Here is a 21003-nt window from a genome sequence, read left to right as displayed (position 1 = left end):
TATTTTGTATTTTACATCTGGCCTAATATATTTTTGACAAGTGCAAGTGAAGACAGAAATAATCGACTCCAATACTTAGGCTTTTCAAGACACAATCCTAAATGTTTAACCACCCCCACCACAAAAAAACAAAAAACCCTTGTGATTGGCCTATGAGTTTTATATATATATATATACACACACACACGATGTTATATACAGTAGACTACCAAGTCAATAGTTTAAGCAATCGAGCTACTTCACTGTTCAATTTCTTTACATCATGAAATGCATACTTAGTATTAACCTCCCAAATTTCAAGAAAATGTAGAATAACTACAGATGTATATAATTAGCATTTAACTGCCCATAAATATTTTAGGAAATCCTATTATAGACAAGTGTTTCCTCTATATAAAACTGGGGAAAAAAAGAATTAAGTCCTTTTGGCAAATATAGCAAGGCAATGTTTAGTTCATTTTTAAATGGGGAAGTCCCGTTACATGGAGTTTTCATCTTTGAACTTCCAAAAGGCTACAAAATTGGCTCTTCGAGTATTTTAGGATTTCATTTCAGCTATTTCCTTTTTACGTTCAGAAGATTGGGTGCAGACACTTTCACTTTTCCAGGAATGTTTCTTGATAAATCTGTGTCCTAAAAAAAGAAAATTACTCAATATCTTCACATCCTAGATGGTCAATCACGTTTCTTTTATTACAAACATGTATCCTCCACTGTCAGGAGAAGCATTTCCAAAATTTTTAGCTAAAATAATTTTACTTAGTTTACTGCTTCTAGTAAGATAGCATTTTCTACCAAAACAATAAAAAGTAACTGCTAACCTTTATAACTGTGCTACCAATCTCCACAGAGTCCTGAAAGAAAACTTTACCTTTACACTGCGAAATAAATCTTTTTCTCTTGCTGTTGCTTCTTTGGAATGCATGAAACTATTCAAGGCTGTTTTTGCAGCTGTAAATAGAAAATAGAAGAATCTACTTCTGTTCAGTCACTGAACAGTTTAATACAATTTAAAAAAAAAAACAGAACTTTAAATACCTTTTCCTTTTTTCTGAACTCCAGGAGTAAGTTTCACTTTATATCTATAAAAGGAAATTGAATGTGTTACTAAATAGAGTTTATAAAAAAATAAAGTCATTGTTCTGAGCAATCTAACAGTGACTTACTTATAGTTTGTCATGGTGGTGTAAGGGGCACATATTGGAATGGCAAACAGTAGTACATCTTCAGGATGTGGCTGGCCTGTCAAAGAATCAAACAGATTTTCCTAAAAAGGGAAAATAAAAAAAATTTAAGAAGTAATTTAGAAAAGGAAAACTCTAAAGCTGTCAAATTAGTATCTCAACATATTTTGGGGCCGGCTCAGTGGCGCACTGCTACAGTGTGCCGCTTGGGAGCGTGGCAGCGCTCCCGCTTAGGGTTCGGATCCCACATACAGACCGGTTCCCGCTCACTGGCTGAGCAAGGTGCGGGAGCAACACCGAGGGTTGCGATCCCGTTGCCGGTCCCGGTCCCGGTCCGGTCCGGGCACGACACTGAGGGTTGTGATCCGTTGCCGGACACGAAAAAAGACAAAAAGGAAAAAAAAAAACATATTTTTATCCTTTTCTGACAGGCATACTATCTAAGTAGGAACAGCACTGCTTAAACTCAACTTTATAGTTCCAAAGAGTTGAAGACAAATGTGTATAAATATACATTTTCTTTACTATTTAGAATTTTTGCCCTAAATAATGAGGACAATGATCTTCAAAATACCACCTATAGATACATTTAAGAGAAAGGGAGAAAAAACTTGTTGGACATTACTCTAGTTGCAGAAAATTACCATGGATTAAAATGATACAGAATAATGACCAAAGATTTAAGTCCACTGCATAGAAATGGGACTGATACTTTGGCTAGACCAGTGGTTCTCAACTGGGGGGGGAGGGGGATTTTGCCCCCCTAGACGACATTGGGGAAAGTCTCAAGAGAGTTTTGGCTGTCACAACAGGGAGTGGAGAGGTGGGGGCATGTAGTGGTAAGCCACGGATGCTGCTAACCATCTTCTAATGCATGGGACAGCCCCCCAACAAAGAATGAACCATCCCCAATGTTAACAGTGCCAAAACTGCAAACCCTGGGTGAGAACACCTTCTCTCTTACCTGTTCTTAGAAGAAATCCCAAGGCTTCTTAAAAAGTTTTCATTTGGTAAGCTGCCTATAAGACTGCCTCCATTTATTTAACGACATGAGTAAACAGATTTAGGAAAAAATGCTTGGTGCTGAACTGTGAGTGTTTGCTATGTGCCATAAACTTTTCTAAATGCTTTACATATATTATCTTAGTTTTCCAAACAGCTCTTTCCTGGTAGGGACAAATATTATCACCAATTCTTCAGATGAGGAAACTGAGGTACAAAGAATAATGTTTCCAACTCTGCACAATTTATATACAGTAGAGTCGAGATTCAAACCCAGAAAGTTTGACTCCAGAGCTGCAGTCTTGTCTTAGCTTTTTAGGTTTTAATTAGAAGTTGTGGGGCCGGCCCACGGCTCACTCAGGAGAGTGTTGTGCTGATAACACCAAGGCCACGGGTTTGGATCCCTATATAGGGATGGCTGGCTAGCTCTATTGGGAGAGCGTGGTGCTGACAACACAAAGTCAAGGGTTGGGATCCCCTTACTAGTCATCTTTTTATTAAAAAAAAAAAGTTGTGTATCAAATATTCTGGGAACTGGACTGCACTGAGTTTTGAAGGAGGGATCCCCAACACAAAATCATACCTCATTTCCCTGTTGATCCAGATCTTGCTCTTCCTGTTCCAAACATATAAAAATAAAGTCAACTATAACTCAAAATTCCACATCAATAAACCACAAAGAGAAAGAAGCAGTGATATAACTGTCACATCTAATCCACAGAATAAGAGCCCCAAGGTTGTCTTCTACAGTGTCCCAAGACTGAGGTAGATTAGTATGTGTGTAAAAGCAATGCCATTCAAAGAGAAAAAGGATAGTTTTCTGAAAAGGGAAAAAAGTAAACTTTCACATAACATGTATGCTAAAGCAGTCAAAGTTATAGGGACAATTTAAAATGACAACCAAGTTTGATGTGTATGCCAGGGGAAAAGAAAATGGAGAATTTAAATCTCTATTCAATGGTTTTAGGATAAATTTTTTCATGTACCTAAGATACACTTAATTTTGTTTGCCTACTTAAGAAAAATCTATCTGGAAATAACCTACTGTTTCAGTCTGTTCAGGCTGCTCTAACAAAATGTCTTACACTAGATACTTTATAAACAACAGAAATTTACTTCTCACAGTTGTGGATGCTGGGCAGTCCAAGATCACGGCCAGCAGATTCAGTGTCTGGTGTGGCCTTGCCTCAAAGATGGCACTTTGTTACTGCGTCCTCACATGGTGAAAGGAGCATTCAGCTTCAACCTCTTTTCTCAGGGCACTAATCCCACTCTTGAGGGCTCATGACTTTACTCCCTAAAGGTCCCACCTCTTAATACCATCACATTGGGTATTTAGGTTCTAACATGACTTCTGAGGGGATACTAACATTTAGACCAAAGCACCTTCCCATGAGTATTTATGAGTCTGGGTTTACAGAATAAATTACAGAATTTGAGAGCCAAAATGACTTTTAGTATTACTAAACAATAACACTGTTCAGCAGGGAAAAAAAGAAAATAGTAATACATAATCCCTCTAAGAATTACCCACACTGAACTGAGCACACAGTATAACTCAAGCTTTAACTAAATAAAAACAATGCTGGTCATGAAAGTAAAAAATTTTTGATTTAGCCTGTATTTTAAACAAATTTTAAAATGCTCAGAATTTCAAGAAGATGTATATATTCACCTAAGAAAACATAATTAAGACTGAGCTTGTTGAATCTGGTTGATAAAACAATTAGACAACCATCTTAGCCAGACTGGTTTTGCAACCAGGGTACTTGACACTTTTAACTGTGTAGCCACTTACAACGTTATGTAAGACAATATAGCACAGATTCCTATAGAAAAGCTTAGAGAAGTGAAAATTTATTTTCCACTCATCTCAAAGTCAGTTCCCATCAGAATCAAATAAAGCCTTTTATAAAATTATTTTCTAAGGGTTTGTGGTAAGTTTTTTTATTAGCTGGCAACAACACCATTTTTATACTTAAGATACTGCAATTTTAGTCTTTCAGGTTGTATTTGTAAGATGACTTTCCATTAAGAATAGGGTTACCACTCATCCTGGTTTTTGCACTGTTAAGTGACAGGTCCTGGGAACCCTGAGATGGTTGGTCACCCTAATTTAGAAGCAAAAGCTCACTTGTGCAGTTAAGTGTCTTACCTTGTCATCATGTGGATCATCTACAGCTAAGTCTTGTAACTCATGAGTTATAACCTCAAGGGACAGAGTTTCTTTCTTAATGCTGTCGGAAATCCTTTGTCCACCTCTGGGTTTCTGGGGCTGTTTCTTTACTGGTTCATCCTTTGTTTTTCCTTTCTTCCCCTTCTTCCCTTTTTCTTCTTTGTTTGAACCAGCAGACTTAAATTCGTAGAGGAAAAAAAAATCAGTAAATGTCAGTATTTACAATATTGTCAGTATTTACACAAAACTGTATTGAATGCTTATCATATGCTAGACAGTGAGCTGAATGCCCACTGAAAAGCAAAAGAAATGTTTTTAGATATTACTTACTCCCAGCAATTTCATGATAAGTTCACGTTCTTCTTCATCCTGGTCTTTGTATTTTTCCTTCATTTTTTTCATTTTACTCTACAAAAATCAGATTTTAGTTGAAAAAACTAAGCAATAAAAAATGTCAACAAATATTTTTAAAGAAAAGGTGCTTCTTTAATTTTTTGCCAAAAATGTTTACTGAACAAGGCACCACTATAATAAACAATATGGGAGCTACAAAGATGGATAGACGGATAAATCATAGTCTTCATCCTCAAGGAACCTACCGTCTGGTAGAGAGAACATGTATATAGAAGCAAGGATAAACTGACACAATGTATTTTAAATATTGTAGGAAAGGTGAAAAAAATTGTTTTAAGATAATTTAGAGAAAGGAGACATTTTTTCAGGTTGAGCAAGAACTGTAAGGAATAAAAAGGTAAAAATGGAATAGAGTAGTAGTCCATGTGGAGATATGTTTAGAAAGGGGCAAGAGTAATAAGCCTTCTGGAATGCTGAAAACATTCCAAGTATCTTGATCTGGGTGGTGTTTTCACAGATGTGTGCATATAAAACTTCACTGAGCTAAAAACTTAAGATTTGTGTATTTTACTCTATGTATATTTTAGCTCAAACAAATCGAGAATAAAATTAATACTGTTGTCAATAAATTTAACTGAGAAATGGAAAGCCTGATGAAAAGAACAGTTTCTTAGAAAGTATAACTTTAGAAAACCAACAAAACCAGAACACTTGAATGTACCTAATTTTAATTCTTAAAATCTTACCCACAAACACCAAAACATCAGGTCTAGTTTTATAATTGCTGTCAAATTTCAAGGAATAAATAATCTCCACTTTATACAAAGTTCTAAAGAGCAGAAAAAGAGGGAAAGATCCTAAACTTATTTTATGAAGTTGGTATAACCTAGATAACAAAACCAGGCAAGGACAGTATGAGGAAAAAAAAAGAGATTAATAGATATTCTCAAGTAATATACCATATCAGCTGATTAACAGAGAGAAATCAATAAATGCAGAAAAAGCATTCATTAAAATTTAACTTATCATTATTAAAAATAACCCTTCAAAAAGTATGTCTACCAACAACCCATAGGAAACACCCCACAATGTTAAAAATCTTAGAATAGTACCCGTAATGTAATTAACAAAAATACATACACTACTATACTTCTATGAAATACTGTACTGATGTTTTTGAGCCAGAAGAGAAGAAAAGCCATTATTTGCAGGCAATATGACTGCCTACAGATGAAGGATTAAAATTAAATACTCAATAGGATTACCCATTACTAGATCAAAAGATGAAAACTGTCTTCCCACTTATGAGCAACTAATAAATAGGAAATTAAAGTTTTCAAAATATACCATGTAGGCTGGACAGTTAGCTCAGTTGGCTAGAACATGGTGCTGATAACACCAAGGTCCGGGATTTGATAGCTAGCTAGATAAATAAATAAAATACCATTTATAAAAAGTAATAAGAATCATAAGAAAAATATAAGGTTACCTAGGAATAGATAAGATGGGTAAGACTTCTATAAGAAAATATATCTTTATTAAAGAATATAAAATGTTCTTACATAATTATAGTGCTCCTTCTACATAATTATAGTCCACAATTACAATCTTCCACAGGAAGACTCGATATGGTAAAGATGACAGTTCTCCACAAAATAATCTAAAAATTTAATACATTCTTAAAAAATTCTATCAGGATTTACCTTGGAACGTAGTCTATCTGCAGAATATTCCATTATATAAATGCACCATTTATTGTTATATTATGTCACACTGCTGGACATTTAAGATTATTTTCAGTTTTTTTGCTATTAGAAATATCAACTTGATGAACATCCTTAGTGCATACCCATGATTTTTTTTTTTTAGGATAAATTCCTAAAAGTGGAATTGCTGAGTCAGAGTAGATGTACTGATGTACTGTTAAGATTTTTGATGGAAATTCCCATGTGTGTACTTAATGAGTAACTGAACACGTAGTATCTTTTAATTTTATGGGTGAAAAAAATTCCCTGTGTTTACATAAGCATTTCTTTCATCACTTTTTTTCCTGGATTTGCCATTTGTCTTCCCACCTTATTGATGGTTGTTTTCTCTACCTGGAATTTACTCTGGTACTGTTTTTACATGGTTAACCATCAATTTTGAATATTTCATACCTTCTCAAACTATCTGTAGTAATATTTTATCACATACTAAAATGTTAAATAAAGTTAATGATCCTACATCTAGATTTATTCTGTTTCATTTCTCTGTCTGTTCCTATGTTAATACCGTACTGTTTTAATAATTCTAACACTTTAAATGTTTTACAACCTAGTAGGGAAATCCCTCCTCATTAATCTTTTTCAAGATTTCCTTGGCTATTCTCTAGCATTTACTCTTTCGAATGAACTTTAGAATTATTTTATCAAATTAATAAAAATCTCAATTCTGACTAAAGTCATTTGAATCAGAATGTTGAACTTACATATTAATATGGGGGACAATTTACATTTTTATTGTATCGAATCTTTCCTTCCATATATATATCTTCCTTCATTTATTTGAGGCTCACTGGAAAAAGGGCATAGGAAACTGACCACTATAGATGAAGAGAAGATCATAAAACATCTTTATAAAGATTCCAAAGAATTTAATTTTTAAAAAGATACACCGACATTATTAGCCCATAATTCCCTCTTTTTTATACTGCTACTACATTTAAAAATGTATATTCTATATCCACTACCTTTTTCTTCATCACTCACCTTAAATAAAATACATAAAAACTCTAACCAAAATCATACTAATTAAAAAAAACTACCAAGCTAAATTCTCAATAAAGATCAGCTCTGCCACTTACTAGAACTGGGTGAATTTGGCAAATCACAATCTCCTATTCCTCTTAATTAAAATGAGAACTTTTATGTAGATGATCTTAGAGGTCTAAGGAACATATTAACAGTGATCTCAATGTTCCTTAAATGCTATATCTTTTCAACTAATATGTCTTTTGCCTACATCTTCTATTTCACTTAAATTTTTAAAAATTAAGAGGAACCTCACACCTTCATTTGTGAACCATATTGTACTAATTTTAACAGACTGTCCTAGTTTATTACCTTCTGTCCTCGCTTCATTGGCTGAACAGCTGGAACATTTTTGGTTGTGTTCTGAGGAGTTTCAATGTGTACAGCACTTTCTTTTTCTCTGTCCTTTTCCTCTATCACTTCTAAATCCACCAAGTCACTTAGAAGTTTTTTCTTCTTCATTTCCCTAAATACAAATGAAACAGAAACATCTCATTCTTACAATTTCAAAATCTTAGAGGCCTGAAAAATTATATGGGAAAGGGAACATGTATAATCCACAACAGATCATGGCTTCCGCTTAATCTAGTAATCACCACACTACAGTATACAAAGAGGATCAAATCATCATACAGGAAAAAGCTGCAAATTTTTAATCTCTCATGGACTATCATTCCTTCTGTCATCCAGACTCAACACACTGTCGCTCCTGACTTATCCTTACTCACTAGGCGCATTCCGTCCCTGAACACCTGGATGGCCAGGTACTGGGATTCGTATCAACAGGGCCTTGGCAGATCTTAGGCACTCAAAAAAACATTTGTTGACTGGTTGGTTGAATAAATAAATGGATTTTTAAAAAGCATATTAAGGAAGAAGGGGAAACTTACTGTGATATCTTTCTATTGCCAATGCCACTGCCCTATACCGGGCACTCACCTCTTCCCACTCAGACTTACTCCAGTCTCCTCATAATCTGTTCTACCTGAACATCTATATTAATCTTTCTTGTTTAACCATGTTGCATTCCTATTCGTAATATTCCAAAGGTTCTCTTCATGTCACTTTCAGGATAAAGTCCAAAATACTTAGCTTGTCTTTCCAAGTTCTCCACTTTTGGCCCAAGTTCAACTTCTCCAATTTTACCATTTACCAATTCACAAAACATAAAAACTTTCTATCATTTCCACAAAGCACCACACATATTACTTCTTTTTTTTTTTTTTTTTGTCTTTTTTCGTGTCCGGCAATGGATCACAACCCTCAGTGTTGCGCCCGGACCGGGACCGGCAACGGGATTGCAACCCTTGGTGTTGGGCCCACACCTCGCTCAGCCAGTGAGCGGGAACCGGTCTGTATGTGGGATCCGAACCCTCGGCGGGAGCCCCGCCGCGCTCCCAAGCAGTGCACTGTAGCAGTGTGCCACCGGGCCGGCCCACACATATTACTTCTAAACCCCTGTCCCTTTGTTAATGCTAATTCTCCTTGGAGTCTCTCTTCCTTCTACCTAAGTGCTAAAATATCTTCAAGATATACTGCTAATGGTATTTCTCAAAACATCTGAACCCATAGCAATCTCTCACTCCTGAACTAGTGTATCACTTTCAGACAACACTATTTATATATTTATGACTATTTCCTAAATCCAGGATTCAAAAGCTACTTGAAGGCATGAACTTTATACTTTATCTCTTCATATTCTCACCATCTAGCATAGTGCCATGTACTGAGAGAGTTCTCTGTAACTGTTCAATGATTATCTTTTTTAAACAAAAAGGCTTTAACTGTCCATTCCAATCTAGGGCCTCTTCTTGGAGTGCTTTATTAGGCTTAATCTTTCCCATCCTATAGTAGTTGTCCCCTTCCTTCTGCCTCTGTCTTTCTACTTGCCTCCTAAGACCTGCTTTTTGATTAAAACAAAAAATTTTATCTTACATACAACTTTCCTAACTAATTTCAGGTATTCCTATTTATTCCTGTCCATATTATCCTAGAACCAGTCTTTGTACATCAAATGTACATCATTATTGTACATATTTACATAATAAAAGGTCTTTATTACTTGATCTACCTCACTGATTACAGTGACAGATAAGGGCACTAAAACAGAAAAATGTGTTAAGAGCTGAATATTAAAAACTAAAGATTTGTGCTAAGTCCTGGTGATTTTAATAAAGGAAGTCTTTAGAACAGCCAGGTGATCTGTGGGAGATGAGCTGTCAATTAAAAATAGAAGCATGCTTTTCATTAGATAACACAAGTATGTTTTATTACCTTCTCTCCTTGGCTGACAAATGTCTCCGGCTCTGTAATCTGCTGTCACTCTAATAAAATTAAAACAAAAAACAAGCAAATACAATAACATCACTACTAATTTTTCAAAAAGGAAAATTAAAAAGAAGAAAATTATTCATTGAGAAGAACATGATGTTCTTCATAAAACTTTGAAAATAGCTTACCAAATTAGAAGATTCCTCTTTTGAAGCCAATTTCTGGAGGGACCTATGAAAACAAACAGAAAGAGAAGTCTACTAGCTTATAAAAGACATTCATTTGCAAAGTTCCAAAACTTTGAAAAAGTTCCATATCATACTCTTAATTACTGGCAATCATACAAATCTTCAAACTGGTAAAATTAAGAAAAGATACAATCAAATTGTTTCTCTCTCCACACTTTCATATATATTTTTAAATAGGTGACATTCACTGAAAACTTACTAAGTGCCAAGCACTGCTAGATGCTTTACATTCATAAAATCTTAACCAAAATCCTATGAAAGGGATACCATTCCATTTTCACCAAGCAGGAAGCGGAAGCTTAAAAATAGAGTAACTAGCCCAAGGACACACCCTAAGACTCAATTCTGGTCTGTATGACTCCTAAGCTGTTCTTAATTACCTCAATAATAATGCTTTTATAACTACTGATTATTCACTTGGTGACCAGTAAGACATTAAAGACTAAAACACCTTTTTTTTTTTTTTTTTAATGGAATTGCCTTTGTTTTGCTATTAGCATTTATAACCATGTACTTGTTTCTACTTTAACCTAGTTTGGCTACTTTTATATTTACTTTTGTATTTTTCTATCCTGACCCAGGGAATTTCTTTACAGAGAGACCCAATCAAATGGTGAAAAATAAGACAATGGAGAGTAAAAGTACTGAATAATAGGACAATGGGGGGTAAAAGTACTGGAGTCAGTCTTAGTGTTATCTTTATAAGGATTACCTCATCATCATTCCCAGCTTACAAACTTAAAGTTATGTTTTTTTTAAATTACCTTTGGGACTGAAGGTGAGACAAGTCAATAGTAGTATCAGGATAATTTAATGTCTCTTCCTCTTCATCCTTCATTTCACCAACAGGCTCCCAATCTTTTATAACCTCTTCAGATTCTCCTTCATCTTCAGAGCTTTCTTCCTGAATTGGTTCCTCATTTGGTTCATCTCCACCACTCTGAACAGTAATATCCTGTTGGTCAACCTGAGCCACAAGTTCCACTTCTCCAGAAGTTTCATGTAATTCCTCTTTATCTTCTTCACTGCTAGTGTCACATCCATCTGTGGAATTACCATAAGGAAAGTCAGTGTGGCACTACCAACAAAGCTAGATAATTTTCTTAAGAATGTCATAAAAATATTCCATTGACTTCCTGTTTCCCCAAAAGATCACCAGAAAAATGCTTGATGATCCCCAAAGGGTACTCTGGCTTAGACAAAAGGATAATCTGTATCATTAATAGGTTGGACTAAATGAGGTCCAAGATTCTTTACCATAATAAATTTCTTGGATATTGCTACAATTTCTACAATGAAAACTGTAACTTGCCTTTGCTGGGTACTCCCCAAAAGCAAGATAATAAAATTAATTATATAAATTCTGCTGCTTTTGTGATTTCCACATGAAAACTGAAATAATACATGTTATATAAGTGGCACATAGCAGGTGCTCACATTTTTGCAGAAGGAACATTATCTAATAGTAATAATAGGGTCTACTTGTCTCACCTGTAAAATTAGGTGCCACCACCCATCTGACAAAAACAGTTGTGAGAATTAAATGAAAAATAATGTAGATAAAGCACTTCATAAAGTGCGGGGGACAAGATAAGCATCAACCAATAGAATCTTGTAGCACAATAGTAGTTGTAAACGGAACGCAATATTACGTCTAAAAAGAAATGACCACAGGAAAGAGAATAACTACAAAAGTAGTGTAGAGGGCATACTTTCCGTAGTCCCCTTAGGTGGGTAGGTAAATTTATTCCAGCAACCATAGACTGCTCTCTACTTGAAGCAAATATATTATTAAATCAAGACAAATACTCACATGAAAAATTTCACTTGTTATAAATTCAACTATCACATCTAATTCTTAAACCCAAAAGTAAATGATAATTCATATATACATGAGTCTATCTTTGTTAAACACATTTATGCATTATGCCAAATAATGAACTTTTACTATATAAACATACACTAAAGTATACTAGTTATGGATCCAATTAAATACTTTTTAATTCACTAGAATAAGTATATTTAACATTTCCAAAAACAAAATTCTATAAAACTGATAGCAAGTATTTGGGGATTTTTAAAAAAATTTCTATTATCCCAAGAGACAGGATCTTCTAAGTAAGGATTTAGAAGCAAAACTAGACAATAAAAAACACCACAAGCTAATTTATTAAAATTTGAAAACTACCTAGTTGTTCCATTTCTTCTGATATGAGCTCACTTGTGCAACTCACTAGTGTCTCCATGTCTTCATCCTGCACTCTGACTTTTCGTTCACCCCGATGTCTCCAAACACAAGGGTCATCTACCTACAGAAATAGTTCTTCATTGATGGAACTTTAGGAAAGACTAATGAAAACCAGAAAAAAAAATAACCAGGAAGCTGAAGAGTACCTTAAAGAGGAAGCTAAACCCCATCATTAGATAGGAAGGAGGAAGAAAATTCTTTTTTCCTACAAAAGATAACATACATTAGTGTTTTAAAAATCATTCTTTGTTTGCAAAATACCTGATACCAATGGTCATATGTTTTGTCATTTACTGTCATGAAGAACGTTTCCCATTTACAGAATTTGGCATTATATATAGGAACAATAATTAAGAAAAATATGCATGCTTGCTCTCATCTTTTGGTTTAGTCAGACCCTGAATAATCTATTTTTATAAGAAAGGGCAATTACGCTTATAACTAAACTATCCGAAAGCATATTCTCACCAATAAAATTATATGTGAAGATGACATGACAAATGCTAAATTTGCTAAACCAAGGCAAAAGTTTTCTTACTTCATAACAGACTTCATATGTGAAATCAGAGTAATTAGTTTCTGTCCTGAAAATATTTGGAGATGGTTCTCAAACCTGTCTCCATAATCCACTGACAAGTCTAGGGATATTTTTCATGTCAAGCCATTACCTCTTATCATGAAGCTTCCTGTTGTCAAATATTCTCCAGTTGGTGCTGTTTTAGACACCTGAAGAACAGAGTAATACATTATATTCTTACCTTAAGAAATACTCATTTTTTTCAACTCAGAAAGTCAGATTTAAGTTAGCAGCACTATGTTTTGAAAAGTTTGTAATCTAGCAAAAATTCTCAACACTGAAGGATAGATATTCCTTCAGTGATGCATATACCTCTGGCAGTTAACAAAGAAAGAAATAACAAAGGATCCACTACATCAGTAATTTTCGAATGCCATGAACTAGAGCCAGAACTGCTCCATTGGTTTCTTCCAGTGTGAGATGTTATGAGAAAAGTAAGGATAGTTTAATAAGATTATAATGCTATATTTACTAAAATAAAGCTATACTTATTAAACAAAATCCTTTTCTAAGATTTTTTTTTTAAGTAATAAAATAACCTTCCATTTTAAGGAATAAAGATGATAGCATATTTAAAAAAAAATCCTAGTTTGGCAAAATAAAAAGTAAGTAAATTTATTCCACAATTTAAAAAAAATGTTATACATGTGTGAAACCCCCAAATCTGAGAGTATCTTTATTAGCCATAAAGTTATTAAAATAGTGAGGGATAAAAACATACTAAATTTCATCCTAAAAAAGTGTCTTCATAAAAGAATTAAAGCCATTTTTATAACTGTACTGAGGCTGAAAATATTACAATATTAAAATCCCCCAAGTTACTTCCTAAAAACACAGTATCACAGTATGGCAGCTAATAATAAATATAAACAGATATAAAATGAAACTAAGGGGCCGGCCCGGTGGCGCACTGGATAGTGCGCCACTTGGGAAGCGCGGCGGCGCTCCCGCCCGAGGGTTCGGATCCCACATACAGACCGGTTCCCGCTCACTGGCTGAGCGAGGCGCGGGAGCAACACCGAGGGTTGCGATCCCGTTGCCGGTCCCGGTCCGGTACGGGGGCGACACTGAGGGTTGCGATCCGTTGCCGGACACAGAAAAAGACAAAAAAAAAAGAAACTAAACCTAAGGGAGGATAATGGAATTGAACTTTTTATCCTGTTGTATAGCATTAGGACCTCTAAAAGCGTATCATTATCAATTATAATTCTTGAAAATGTGAAATTAATAGCAATGTAAAGTCAAATATGGAATAAAGTACCATCAAATCAAATAGCATGAATCGCAAAGAAGGCCAATAACTAAAACCAAGTGAAAAAAAAAAAAACCCCAACAGGATATACCTACTTTTCTGGAAGGGCCAAAGAGAATTCAGAAAATTCCAACAAAGATGAACAGGAGAAAGACCATTTAAGTCAGTATGCCAGTCATAACTGGAACACTATCACATTTAACTGCATGAATCATTCTCTCTTCATTTAAACCTTTGCTAAAATCTTACCTCCTAAAAAGGCCTCTCTGATACTTTTTCCAAAATGGTATCCCCTATCACTCTCTATTCCCTTCTCTGCTTAAAAAAAATTTTTTTTATGTAGCACTTATTACCTGACATTATGCACATATTTTTCTCTACCACCAAAATGTAAGCTCTATCAAGGCAGGGACTTTGTCTGCCTTATTCACTCCTATACCCTCAAAATTTGGCACACAATAGCACTTAATAAATTAAGAAAAAGGACCACAGCCCTTATTACCTGATGATGGTACACCCACCAAGCACTAGTGATAACTCGTGCATCCCAAGCAGCGCTGTAGCAAAGTGCCATTGTGCCAGCTTCAGTTAAGGTCCGTGGGGGGATGGCTTCTCCTGTAATAACAATGCTATGACATTTCAAACCAAAGTAGACTTTCTATAGAGCAAGATATGAAAATTTCATGCAGCATGACAGATTCAATCATTTTATATCTTAAATACTAATACCACATTTTTATTTCAATATTATAAAAAGTTACTATTTATTTACATGGCAGGTTTTTAAATGATCTATGCAAAACGAAACAAGTCAGTGAACTATCCTATCACTTATATCGACACTTCTAACTTCATTCCAGAAAAGATAATTTAGAAAAATCTATTTAAAGTTTAAAGACTTCCAGAATTAATACAGATTGCCTGAATCATCAAAATGAAGGGCATATTAACAACACTTGTATATCCCTTACATTTAGATTTCAATAGAATTGGGACATAATTCACATACCTTAAAACTCTCACTTTTAAAATGTACAATTCAGTGGTTTTTAGTATATTCATAAAGCTATGTGACAGTTACCACTATCTAATTCCAGAACATTCTCATCATCACAAAAAAGAAACCATACATATCCATTAGTAGATACTCCCCATTTTCCCCTCCGAAGCCAGCCACTGGCAATCACTCATCTACTTTCTGTCTCTATGGATTTGCCTATTCTGGACATATCATATAAATGAAACCATACACAGCCTTTTGTGTTTGGCTTCTTTCACTTAGCATAATGTTTTAAAGGTTCACCCATGTTAGAGCATGTACGAGGGTACTTCAAAAAGTTTGTGGAATGAATCTTTTCATGAACTTTTCAAAGTACCCTAGTATAATTATTAAACTTCTTTTTAATCTGAATAATATTCCATTCTACTGATACACCACATTTTGCTTATTCATCAATTGATGGACAAATGGGTTGTTTCCATTTCTTGGCTATTATAAATAATGGTGCTAGGAATATTTACAAAAAAGTTTTGTGTGAAGATGTCTTCAGTCATTTTAGGTACATACCTGGGAGTGAAATTGCTGAGCCACAACTATGTTTAACATTTTTTTTTTTTGCTGGCTGTTTCCAAGATGGAATCTGGTAAATATCTTGCTCCTTGAAATTTACCATGCTCTAAAGAACTGACCTTACTGGCCATTATGTTTAACTTTTTGAAGAACTGCCGAACCTTTTCCCACAGTCAGTGTATCATTTTCCATTCTGATCAGCAGTGTATTAGGTCTCTAATTTCTTCGCATCTCCACCAATACCTGGTACTGTCCGTTTTTTCATTATGACCATCCTACTGGGTGTGAAGTGGTATCTCACTGTGGTTTTGATTTGCATTTCCCTAATGACTAATGATATGGAGAATCCTCTCATGTGCTCGTTGGCCATTCATATATCTTTGGAAACTTTTGCTCATTTTTAAATTGGGTTATTTGCCTTTCTGTTGTTGAGTCTCAAGTATTCTTTAGATGCTGGTCCCTTATCAGAGTAATGATTTGCATATATATACTCCTGTTCTGTGGGTTGTCTTTTTACTTTCTTGATAGTATCCTTTGGATTAAGGTTTTTAATTTTAAGTCCAACTTAACTGCTTTTTGTTTGGTTGCTTATGACTTTGGTACCATATCTAAGAAATGACTGCATGATCCAAGGTTATGAAGATTTACACCTTGTTTTATTCTAATAGTATTATAGTTTTAGGGGTTTTTTTGTCTTTTTCGTGACTGGTAAGGGGATTGCAACCCTTGGTGTGGAGTTGTCCACACTGCGCTCAGCCAGTGAGCGCACCAGCCATTCCTATATAGGATCCGAACCCGCAGCGGGAGCGTTGCTGCGCTCCCAGCGCCGCACTCTCCCGAGTGCGCCACGGGGTTGGCCCATAGTTTTACCTCTTAAGTTTAGGGCTTTGATGCATGTGGAATTAATTTTTGTAAATAGTGGGAAGACAGGATCTAACTTTATTCTTTTGCATGTGGATATCTAGTTGTCCCAGCCTCATTGTTCAAAAGATTATTCTATGAAAAGATAACAGATAGGGAGAAAATATTTGCAAAGACATAGCAGATAAAGGACTGTTATCCAAAATATAAGAATTCTTAGAACTCAACAAAAAGACACGAACAATCCGATTAAAAAATAGAGCAAAAACCTTAATAGATACCTCACCAAAGAAGATATACAGATGACAAATAAGCATATGAAAAGATGCTCTCTGTCATATGTCATTAGGGAAATGCAAATTAAAAGGAGATACCACTATGCACCTATTAGAATGGCCAAAATCCAGAACACTGACAACACCAAATGTTGGTGAGGATGTGGAGCAACAGGAACTCTCATTCATTATTGCTGAGAATGCAAAAGCATCAATATTTAAAATATTTTAATAACAAAACTTTTAGTTTTGTAAGAAACCACCAGAGTGTCTTCCAAAGTAGCTATATGCTTTTGGATTCTCAGCAATAATGTTAAAATATGAGCCAACAATCTTGCTCCTTGATATTTACCCAAATGAACTGAAAACTAATGACCATACAAAAATCTGCACATAGATGTCTACAGCAGCTTTATTCACAACTGCCAAAACTCAGAAGCAACTAAGATGTCCTTTAATAGGTGAACGGATAAACTGTGGTACATCCAGACAATGGAATATTATTCAGCACAAAAAAGAAATGAGCTATCAAGCTATGAAGAGACATGAAGAAACTTAAATGCATATTAATAAGTGAAGAAGCCAATCTGAAAAGGCTACATACTTTTCAGATTATATAGTATCATATAGTATGATTACTACTATATGATATTCTGGAAAAGGCAAAACTATGGAGACAGTAAAAATATCAGTGGTTGTGGGGAAGGAGGAAGGGATAAAAAGGCAAAGCATAGAGGATTTTTAGCACAGTGAAACTACTCTGCATGATACTACACGGGTGGACACACGTACAAACCCATAGAAAGTATACCACCAAGTGAACCCTCAAGTAATTATGAACTCTGGGTAACACATGTAAATTAAGGACATGTGATAATGTGTCAATGCAGGTTCATCATCTGTAATAAATGTACCATTCTGGTCAGGGATATTGATAATAAAGGAGACCACGCATGTGTGGGGCAGGGAATATATGGGAAATCTCTGTAACTTCTGCTCAATTTTGCTGTGAACCTAAAACTGCTCTAAAAGATAAAATCTATTAAAAAAAAAGAAAAAGGATATTCTATTTCCATTGAATGGTATTGGCACCCTTGTCGAAAATCAACTGACCATAAACTAGAGGGTTTATTTATGGAATCTCAATTCTATTCATTGATCTATATGTCTATCCTTATGCAAGTATCCACACTACCCTGATTACTGTTACTGTGTAGAAAGTTTGAAATCAGAAGTGTGAGTCCTTTATATTTGTTCTTCATTTTTATGAATGCATTGGCTAATCTTGGTCCCTTGCATTACCATTTGAATTTTAGGATCAGCCTACTCACGTCTGCCAAAAAAAAAAGGCAGCTGGAATTTTGAGATGGACTGTACTGAATCTATAGATTACTGTGGGGAGTACTGCCATGAGAACAATATTAAGGCTTCCAATTGATGCACCCAGGATGTCTTCGATTTATTTAGGTCTTTAATTTCTTTCAACAATGTTTTATAGTTTGCAGTCTATAAGTCTTGTATGTCTTTTGGCAAATTTATCCCTAAGTGTTTTATTCTTTTTAATGCTATTATGGAATTTTCTTAATTTCCTTTTTGGATTGTTTATTGATAGTGTATTAAAATACACTGATTTTTCTGTATATTGATCTTGTATCCTGGACATTGCTGAACTTGTTTATTAACTGTGATAATTTTGGGTGGATTCCTTAGGTTTTTTCCTATATATAAGTTCATGTCTTCTGTATACAGAGATAGTTCTACTTCTTCCTTACTAATTTAGATATTTATTATTTTTTATTGCCTAATGGCCTACATAGAACCTCCAGTACAATACTGAATAGAAGTGGCAAGAACAGACATTCTTGTCTTGTTCTGAATGTTAGGGAAAAAGCATTCAGTCTTTCACCCATAAGTATGATTGTTAGCTGTAGGTTTTTCTAAAACCTCTTTACCAAGTTGAGGAAGTTCCTTTCTACTCCTCATTTGAGTGTTTTTATCACAAATGGGTGTTGGATTTTGCCAGATGGTTTTTCCGAATCAACTGATAACCATGAGGTTTTTGTTCTTTATTTGATTAATATACTGTATTACACTGATTAATTTGAATCAACCCTGCATTTCTGGGATAAACTGCACTTTGTTATGGCATATAATCCTTTTAATATGTTGCTAGATTAAGTTTGCTAATATTTTGTAAGATTTTTGTGTCCATATTCCTAAGTGATATTGGTCTGTAGTTCTCTTGCATTGTCTTTGATTTTGTTAGGGTAATACTGGCCTCACAGAATGAGTTAGAAAGTGTTCCTGTCTCTTCTATCTTTTGGAAGAGTTTGTGAAGGATTAGTATTCAGCCTTCTTTAAAAATCTGGTATAATTCACCAGTGAAAACCATCTGGGCCTGGGATTTTCTTCGTGAGTACTTTTTTTTCCCCTTTATTACTAATTCAATCTCTTTGCTGGATTTGTTTCAGTTTTCTATTTCTTGAGTCACTTTTGGTAGTTTGTATCTTTCTAAGATTTTTTCCATTTCATTTAGGTTACTGAATCTGTTGGCACAAGATTGTTCATAATATTCCTTTATAATCCTTTTGATTTCTGTAAAGTCAGTAGTGATAGTCCCTATTTCATTCCTGCTTTTAGGATTTTGAGTCTTCTTGGTCAGTCTAGCTACAGGTTTATGAAATTTGTGAATATTTTCAAAGAGCCAACTTTGATTTGATTATCTCTATTGTTTTCCTATTGTTTCATTTATTTCCACTCTAATCTTCATTATTTCCTCCCTTCTCCTTGCTTTGGTTTATCTTTTTCTAGTTCTTACAGTGCAAGGTTAAGTTAATGATTTCATATTTTTCCTCTTTTTTTAATATAGGCATTTACAGCTGTACATTTCCCTCTAAGCACTCCTTCAGCTGCATCTGTAAGTTTTGATATATTGCGTTTTCATTTACTCTCAAAGTATTTTCTGATAGCTTTTTTGATTTCCTCTGACTCATTATTTATGTGTGGTATTAATTTCCACACATTACTCAGTTTTCCAAATTTTCTTCTACTACTGGTTCCTAATTTCACCCCATTATGGTTAAAAAAACTTACTTTGTATGACTTCAATTGCTTTAAATTTATTGACACTTGTTTTACAAACTATCATATGGTCTATCCCAGAAAATGTTCCATGTGCACTTGAGAGGAATGAATATTCTGTTGTTGTTAGATGGAGTGTTCTAGAGATAGCGGTTATATCTAGTTAATTTTACAGTGTTGTTCAAGTCTTCTGTTTCCCTGTTGATATTGTGTCTACTTATTCTATCCATAATTAAAAGTTGGGTATTGAAGTCTCCAACTATTTTTCCTTTCAGTTATCAGATTTTGCTTCATATATTCTAGGTCTCTGTTGTTGATTCATATGTTTATATTTGCTATATTTTCTTGATGGATTGGCCCTTTTATTATTATACATTTTTTATCTTTATTCATCTTTTTCCTATAGTTACACTAAAAATATTTGAAGGAAAGGAACTAAAATTCTGAAAAACAGAAAGTGATATATTACCTGTTCGATTCTTAATTACACAGCTAGTAGCTCCATGAAGATCAGCATGTACATAAATGTCTCCTTAATTAAAGACAAATACAAAAATGATACTTTAAGTCCTACTTCTAAATGTGAAAAATGGTTATACTTTAGCACTGAAAAATTAAGCTTTTAAAAATTTGACCTATAATGACTTTGAAGAATTGAAAACTATTTTGTTCATGTAGTAGAGGATCACAAGCCCAACACTGTAGATTAGCTTAGCAATACTATTCTAGGACTATTCACTACAATGAAAATTTAAGTGTCAAAGCGCTTATTCAACAAACCATAAACCAGCAAGCATCAAATCTTCCTACTAATAAGTCTGTCAAACAAAAAAATATAAGATGAAAAAAAAAAAAAACCCCACCTAATATTGAGATAACTGATTCAATCATTTAATAGAAAATTCTTTAGACTTTTAATCTTACCGACCTGGGGTCAAGTATCTTTTCACAATTATTTCATTCTGTTGTTGATCTCGTCCACCTATAATTAAATAGTTCTCTGAGCTAATGAACCACAGAAATTTCTCAAACCTACCAAATTGAAAGAAAAAAAGTTAACATTTCTTTTCTTTATGGCTACCTGAAATCATACCCCCCCACCCCCCCCCCCC

At 34.5% G+C, this 21003-nt stretch overlaps 1 protein-coding gene across 2 annotated transcripts in view; it reads right to left on the bottom strand.

Annotated features, from left to right (window-relative positions):
* Positions 1-220: 220 nt before the first annotated feature.
* The window catches only part of NEMF (nuclear export mediator factor), a 54662-nt gene continuing 33879 nt past the window's right edge, over positions 221-21003 (bottom strand). The window contains exons 17-33 of one of the 2 annotated variants that reach the window (XM_008567180.1): positions 20820-20923; positions 20361-20423; positions 14607-14719; positions 12944-13001; positions 12422-12480; positions 12216-12336; positions 10792-11071; positions 9968-10010; positions 9783-9832; positions 7821-7974; positions 4693-4770; positions 4342-4539; positions 2770-2802; positions 1167-1267; positions 1039-1082; positions 872-951; positions 221-633 (exon numbers count right to left, since the gene is read on the bottom strand). In XM_008567180.1, coding sequence (XP_008565402.1) covers positions 556-633; positions 872-951; positions 1039-1082; positions 1167-1267; positions 2770-2802; positions 4342-4539; positions 4693-4770; positions 7821-7974; positions 9783-9832; positions 9968-10010; positions 10792-11071; positions 12216-12336; positions 12422-12480; positions 12944-13001; positions 14607-14719; positions 20361-20423; positions 20820-20923 — 1657 coding nt within the window. In that variant the 3' untranslated portion in view covers positions 221-555. Of the gene's footprint in view, positions 634-871; positions 952-1038; positions 1083-1166; positions 1268-2769; positions 2803-4341; positions 4771-7820; positions 7975-9782; positions 9833-9967; positions 10011-10791; positions 11072-12215; positions 12337-12421; positions 12481-12943; positions 13002-14606; positions 14720-20360; positions 20424-20819; positions 20924-21003 lie in introns of those variants that run through there. The other variant, XM_008567179.1, reaches the window with a different exon arrangement.

The sequence above is a fragment of the Galeopterus variegatus genome, unplaced genomic scaffold (assembly GCF_000696425.1).
Source record: "Galeopterus variegatus unplaced genomic scaffold, G_variegatus-3.0.2 Scaffold302, whole genome shotgun sequence".
Lineage (NCBI taxonomy): Eukaryota > Metazoa > Chordata > Mammalia > Dermoptera > Cynocephalidae > Galeopterus > Galeopterus variegatus.
Note: the sequence above shows the minus strand (reverse complement) of the source record. Positions and strands in the feature narration are given on the sequence as shown.